Below are 6,969 nucleotides of genomic sequence, written 5' to 3'. Positions count from 1 at the left end.
CTGGTACTCGCGTGATACGGGTTCCAATCGTCACTTGCGCAATCGGTTTGAAAGCGGGATTAAGAGGTACAACGCTGCTAAAACGAGAAACCACGGTTCCTGTTCACATGCATACGAGTATTTGTTCTATGGCGAAGTCCCTCTCCTATGTGAAAAGACACAGAACCAAGATGAGTTGCTCCGAATAACAGAGGTGCGTCTTTAAATTCCTTACACGTATGGAGGACGCTGTGTGTGATTACATAGGAGGGCTTTCGATCCCCAGAATCTTATGAAGCACTGGGTTACAATTCTGCCGTCACGCTATTTGCTTCAGTTGCAGGTGCAGACCAGGAAAGATTATGTTTTGGTGCTATGAGCCAACACGAGCAAAGTACAGATGGAGGTTGTCAATCACACTGCGTGGACTCCGTATTGAATCATGGTCAATTGATAATCGCTAAGACGCATATCGGGCAGTGTGTCGAGGGAGAGGCTGATGACCACGGTACAATTTCCCTTGCCAACTCCCATCTGTACAACAGTGTCTATATCAACAAGGGGCCTGAGACAAATCATAGACAGGCAAGATTCTTCTTTCTCCTTTTTTAATCTCATCTACCATTTCATGCGTAGTGGCTGATATTTGATCAAGAAATGGTCTTACCAGAGTACTTGGTTTCTTTCGACTACATTGTTGAAAGTGGCTTCCAGTATTCACAAGTCACCAGCGCACCATTCGACCAGAATAATTATGGTATTGGCAGCATTGGTGGTAGAGACACGCTATCAGAGCAAGAATTGGTGGATTATGCGCCATTTTTGTTGCCTTTAGTGGGCTTCCTCGAGCAGCTTGGTCTCGCCTCACTATCACATCGTGATAAGTTCGGGACACTCGTTGACATGGCATTGGGACTCTCTTCAAGATTCCCCCAGCAGCCCAACCTCTCGCACATAAGCGAGGAGGCCATTTTGGCAAGGACTCGTGAAAGTAGAATATCGGAGGTCACCCAGCTGAATCTACACGGCCTTGGCATTTGCAGAATAGAAATGCTGGATACTTGTTCCAATCTGCAGAGTCTCTCTTTGAGCTGCAACAACATCAGGACAATCGAAGGGCTGGTGATGCTTCAGCAGCTGACTTTTCTCGACCTCAGTTTCAACTTGCTCAGTCGCGTGACAGGCTTAGTTGGCAACCCCAGGCTTCAGACGGCTTTATTGAATAGTAACAGCTTAAATAGATTAGATGACTTGAATATTATACGAAGCAGTATACCAGGGCTTGTCGAACTAGATCTGAGAGGAAACTCCTTGACCAAAGAACACGCCTACAGATCAATCGCGCTGCTGAGCCTGAGCACCTTAAAGCGCCTCGATGGCAAGTCCATCCAGGGCGCAGAGAGGGAAAGTCTCCGGCTACCTCCGGTTGAATTGACGATCAATCACATTCGCTTTGGCGCTCGTAAGTACCATGGGGCGGCATTGGGAGGGCATTTTGTGAGGTTAGAAGCCGATGAGCTGGATTCCTCCGATACGAGTTGGTTAGGCGCAATCAAAAGTCTTAGTGTCAATCACGCCGGGCTTGCTCGCCTGCGGAATCTCGAGGGTCTCACACAGCTCTGTCACGCCTCGTTTTCACACAACTTGCTTTTGAACCTAGATGGTCTCTCATTTTGTACAGCGCTGGAGGATCTATTGGCTGAGGATAACCGCATAAGCGCATGCACAACGCTGGAAGCATGTCGAGAGTTGAAAAAGCTTGATCTCAGTCACAATCAACTCAGCGTCATTCGCAGTTTAGAGTCCTTGCGGAATTTGACTCAGCTATCTCTCGAAAATAATTTTATATCCAGCTTGGCTAGCATTGCGCATCTCACGAGTCTCATGGAGCTTTACATGGGAAACAATGACATAGAAGCAATTCAAGAAATAGATTATTTGAAGCACTCTCCAAAGCTCATAATTATGGATCTTTCTGGGAACCGTCTTTGCGCGTCACAAGATTATCGTTTATATGTACTCTTTCGGCTACGGAGACTCAAGGTCCTGGATGGTACCAGCGTTCTGGCAGATGAGTCCAATTTAGCCCGTGAAAAGTTTAGTGGCAAGCTCACCAGAGAATTCCTATTTGACCGTCTCGAACACGCATCATTCGCTTCTGTCTGTCAGCTCGAAATATCATCACTAAAGTTGCGTGACCTATCCATACTGTGCGAACTGGATTTCTTTAGTTTATATGATCTGAACGCAGAAAACAATCATTTATGTACGTGCGTACCAACATTCAATCCTATATGAGGCCTTCAAATAGGTGATTTTGGTTATCTGGGAGCTTTGCCTGCGTTGAACACATTACGATTGGGACAAAATCGAGTTGGATCCTTTTCAAAGAGTGCTTTGAACTTCAATATGGATTCCCTAGAAGTCCTGCATTTGGCTAACAATCGTGTCAGCGACATAAATGATCTTCAACTGCATCGCTGCCCGCATCTCAAGGAATTGCAATTGCAAAATAATTACACATGCTATGTTGGTGGCTTTGACCATTGTTCACAGCTCCTTAAACTTGACACCAGCAAGAACCGGGTCCGACAAGTACCTTCAGGTGGTCTCATTGGACTATCTGTGCTTAGAGAGTTGCGGATGGAAGAAGCAGGTCTGCGAACACTGGCCAACCTCGCGCCCTTGAAGGCCCTGAATCATCTTCATTTGGCATTCAATCGAATTAATGATATCGGGGAGCTTGAAAAACTTGCGGGCGTGGGTTTTATTACAGAGATTACATTGTGCAATAATCCAATTGCACGCAGGCAGCTCTACAGGCCTACTATAATTTGCCAAATTCCTTCAATCTGCTGGATTGACGGACGCGATGTTGGTGAGGAAGAGAGAGAGCGAGCAGAATTATTCCTCAAGACCGAGCAGCCCCTAAAGTTTTTTTGGCAGGATATTCAGCCAAGTGTGACAACACGCCTGAACTCCACAATTGCGCACTCAACCACGTCGAATTCGGATTCAAGCGTCATTTTGCGTCGACTACCTCAACGAGGGGCCTTTAGTTTGAGTCCAGCACAAGCCGCGAAGCGGGGCTGACGCTGCTATTGCCGCTCCAGAGCCGTCGGATGGCTCTCCCCAGCCGACTTTTCCTCTGCTCGCATAAGCCGCTAAGCTCTCTTAGCATTTGCACCTCTTCTGCCCGCTGCAGCAGCTCCTCCATTCTAGATGACATGCTTCCCCTAATGTCCACCAAATGTAAAGGGATTTAACTATGCTCCCCTTCACTGAAATCACTTCGACCCAACGAGCGTGAAGCCGAGGCCGGCTCGTAAGACTTAGTTACGCCTAATGTCAACAATCTTCTCCAAACCTCACCAATCCTCTCCACGCGAGAGCCCAAACTTCAGCTATCGGCACGCTCTCGCGCCGATGGCGTCGTCTCCCGCGGCCATGCCGCTGCCACGACGCGAGCTCGTACGACCAGCGCTCGAAGGTGCGAGCCGTTTGCTCCATGTCGCGTGCTTCAACGTGCAGCACAACATGCCGCTGCAAGCGTTCGCTGGCTGCCCGTTTGGATTTGGTTCCAAAGCAGCCCGACGACACCGTGAGTCGTTGAGATGTGACAGGCGCCGCTGGCGGTCGTGGAGCGTTGTCCCGCGCAGTACATGGTCACGCCGCCGGGCCAGATGGGCGTCCCGATGGCCGTCTGCGCGTGGCCGACGGGGCCCATGATGTCCGGCGCGCTGCCGCCGACGACGCCCAGGGTCGCGGCTCCTAGGCTCCTACGGCGCATCCCTTGGCGGCCGGGACGCGTCCCGCGGCGACGTCGACGACTCCTGCGGCTCCTAGGGGTCCAACGGCGACTACTACGCCAGCTGCCACGGCACCTCCTCCGGCTCCTACGGCATCTCCTACGTGTCCTACGGCGCAGCCCCCGGCGGCCGCGGCGCGGCCCGCGACGGCGACTCCAACGGTGACTCCTACGGCTCCGCTGGCGACTCCTACGGCTCCGCTGGCGACTCCTACGGCGTCGCCCAAGGCCCTGGGTCAGGCGGGCATGCGCGTGTTCACGATGCTGCAGGACGAGCTCGACGGCGAGTCCGACATCGGAGTGCTGCGGGCGACGGCCAAGCAGATGCTGCGGTCGGGCAAGCTCCTCTACAAGAAGCACGTGAAGCGGTCCAAGCGCGAGGAGAACGCGCGGCGCCGCATGAAGAAGAGCGGCTTGTCGCCCAAGGACGCGACGGCCCACGAGATCAAGACGCTCGTCGCGTTCATGGACGACGCCGTCGACTCCAAGGACGTGTCCGAGGCGGCGAAGAAGTCCCTGGGCCGCGGCAAGAAGCAGCAAATGGAGAAATTCTTTTCGCTCGCCCACCGCCTCTACGCGGGCAGGTTGTGGAAGAAGATCGAGACCGACGTGCTGAAGCGGCGGGCTCTCGACGCGCGCAAGGGCGCCAAGATCGTCGACGACAGCAAGCTCAACTACTCGGCCTTCACGGCAATGCGCAAGGAGCTCGGCGAGCACGGCACGAAGGAGAAGCGCGTCACGGGCCAGACGGTGATCCCGTCGGCGTCGAGCGTGCAGCGCGTCAACGCGGACCTCGACGCCTACGTCGCCCAGAAGGGCCTCATGTGCGCGGGCGAGGGCGAGATGTGGCACGCCGACCACGGCAAGATCATGCCCAGCACCTTCGAGATCTACGGCTACCAGGGCGCGTACGACGCGTCGCCCAACTCCGGCGCGTGGCGACGGCCTGGCTCAGACCCGGACGCGCCGATCCCCATGATGATCGGCTGCGCCGCCGACGAGCTGCCGTGCGAAACTGGCGTCGGCGGGACCGGTCTGATGGCCATGGCGATCCACCACTGCGATCCACGCCTGAGCAAAAACGTCCGCGAGTCGCCGCAGATGGACGAGCACGTCCAGCCCGTCGTGCTCTACCCCACGAAGCAGAGGAAGCGCAAGCTCGACGAGAAGGCCCGCGCCGCGACGGCCTACGCCACGGCGTGCTCCGAGGGCGTCGACGACGACGCGTCCGACGACGACGACGCGGCGGAGCACGACGACGACTTCGAGGGCATGTACCAGGCCGAGCCCAACGAGGAGGGCGACGCCTGCACGGTCCTGGCGGCGGGCAAGCTCAAGACCAAGCGCGACGAGGTCGGCAAGAACCTGGGGCCCATGGTCGAGACGCTGCTCGCGGAAGAGGAGCGGCGGAAGGACTCGAGCATGCCCATCTGCTGCTGCTTCACGCTGGACAAGGTGGGCCAGTACGAGTTCGGCCCGTTCCGCTGCGCGACGGTGGGCTACCATCTCTGCAACTTCTGCCCCTGCGCGCGGTCCATGGCCGGCCACGGGCAGCCCGGCGGCTGCCGACGGTGTCGCGAGGCCGGAACCGAGGCGACCTGCACGCACTGGGACATGGCGACGCCCGCGACGAAACAGTACTTCGAGGACCGCGAGAAGGCCTTGGCGGAGCGCGTGGGCACGATGCCGGACCAGGTCTTGCCGTTCTGGCGGAACAAGGCCGAGGCGAAGGAGATCGTGCGGAAGCTCGAGATCAAGCTCAGGAGCGGCGCGAAGCTCGAGACCATCGAGTCGGCGATCCGCGCCAAATGCGACTGCCTCACGGTGCGTGGCGCCGACTTGCCGTCGAACAAGCGCCACGTGAACCGCGCGCCGGACAAGGCCGTGCTCCGAGACGCGCGTCGATGGGCGAAGGCGTCGGGCCGGGAGGAGCCGCCGAAGCCTACGACGCCCGAGGCCTGGAAGCAGCTCCGTGACACCCACCGTGTGCTCCTCGGCGACGCGGAGCGCCTGCTACACGTGCGCCAGGTCCTGAAATTCTGGGAGCTCCTGAGCCCGCACGACCGCGGTCGACTCGTCTCGCGCGACGGGCACCTCCTCGACGTGACGAAGATCGTCGATTGCGCGCTGCATCTGACGCTCCGAGTCATCCACACCCTTTCACTTCTTTACAAGATCCCTCTCCACGCTCAGAGTGGTCTTCTGGCTGCTGAAATTGGGTCCAGGCTCGACCGCGCGACCGCGGCCATCCAGACGGGGCTCGATTCGGCGTCCTTCGCCCACCGCAAGGCAGAGGGGTCCGACGCGGCGGCGTGGAAGGCCGGCACGACGAAGCTGCGGGTCTTCAGTATGCCGGCGAAGCGCGCTAAAGAGATCGTAAGAACATCCTTAATATGCAACTCAAATCACCAAATTATCACCGTCAAGCACGCCAACAGCGCCGGCGGCGAGACGACGCGCATCGTGGACGTCGGCGACGGCACGCCGACGATCAAGGTGTCGCTGCTCGAGCGTGTCGCGGAGGAGCTTCTTCCGGACGACGCGCGACTCCCGAAGGTCAAACTCTTCCTCCAGGAGCTCATCTTCGTGCTCCACATCGTCAACACCAAGTCCTGGGAGACGGACCCGAGCATGCCCGCGACCTTCCAGGGCCACGCCGACGCCATGGGCAGGCTCATGGTCGAGATTTGGGGGCCCGAGAGCATCACGCCCTACTTCCACGACATCATCGCGGGGCACCTAGGCCAAGTGGACGGAAACTAACCAACACCGACACCGCCACACACACCGACGTCCCATTACAATATGATGACTGGGCTACCTTAAAGTAGCACACTGAGCTTCCCCTCTCTCTCCCGCTACGCCCATCCTGCTTCTACGGACTGCACCTTAACGTCAGGTTAATGTACGGGACTTAGATTCTCCACAGAACCTGACCCAGAACCCAGCGCCAGAACCCCCCCCCCGCGGGACCCTAGGGAACCCGAAACGCCCCCGGTAATTTAGCGCGGTAATTTGGGGTCGGCAGCTGGGGGCTTTATTCAGGCGCCGGGGGGCCGGGCGGGCCCCAAACTAGAACGCGTCGTATTTCCCGCGGGCAGTCTATAATGGCGCTTTGCAGGCCCTTTGAGGGGTGCGGGCACGAGGGTCATTGCTGTTTGCCTCCTGTTTGGCCTACATGC

At 57.1% G+C, this 6,969-nt stretch overlaps 3 protein-coding genes across 3 annotated transcripts in view; 2 read left to right on the top strand and 1 right to left on the bottom strand.

Annotated features, from left to right (window-relative positions):
• Positions 1–694: 694 nt before the first annotated feature.
• Positions 695–3,250, top strand: AURANDRAFT_39219 (hypothetical protein; the record flags this gene model as incomplete). Its single annotated transcript, XM_009043274.1, has 2 exons — positions 695–1,973; positions 2,373–3,250. The coding sequence occupies 2 exons, from the start codon at positions 883–885 to the stop codon at positions 3,070–3,072; spliced, it is 1,791 nt and encodes a 596-aa protein (XP_009041522.1).
• Positions 3,251–4,033: 783 nt separating this feature from the next.
• On the top strand, positions 4,034–6,550 carry AURANDRAFT_67730 (hypothetical protein; the record flags this gene model as incomplete). The annotated part of the gene is made up of 1 exon (XM_009043275.1): positions 4,034–6,550. One exon carries the CDS (start codon positions 4,034–4,036, stop codon positions 6,548–6,550), a length of 2,517 nt encoding a protein of 838 aa, XP_009041523.1.
• Positions 6,551–6,859: 309 nt separating this feature from the next.
• The window catches only part of AURANDRAFT_67729 (hypothetical protein), a gene marked incomplete at both ends in the record, with an annotated part of 2,481 nt that continues 2,371 nt past the window's right edge, over positions 6,860–6,969 (bottom strand). Inside the window, one exon of the mRNA XM_009043259.1 lies at positions 6,860–6,889. Coding sequence (XP_009041507.1) covers positions 6,860–6,889 — 30 coding nt within the window. The remainder of the gene's footprint in view (positions 6,890–6,969) is intronic.

This window comes from Aureococcus anophagefferens (genome assembly GCF_000186865.1).
Source record: "Aureococcus anophagefferens unplaced genomic scaffold AURANscaffold_47, whole genome shotgun sequence".
NCBI lineage: Eukaryota > Pelagophyceae > Pelagomonadales > Pelagomonadaceae > Aureococcus > Aureococcus anophagefferens.
The sequence above is the reverse complement of the archived record's forward strand: the minus strand, read 5'-3'. Positions and strand labels throughout refer to the sequence as shown.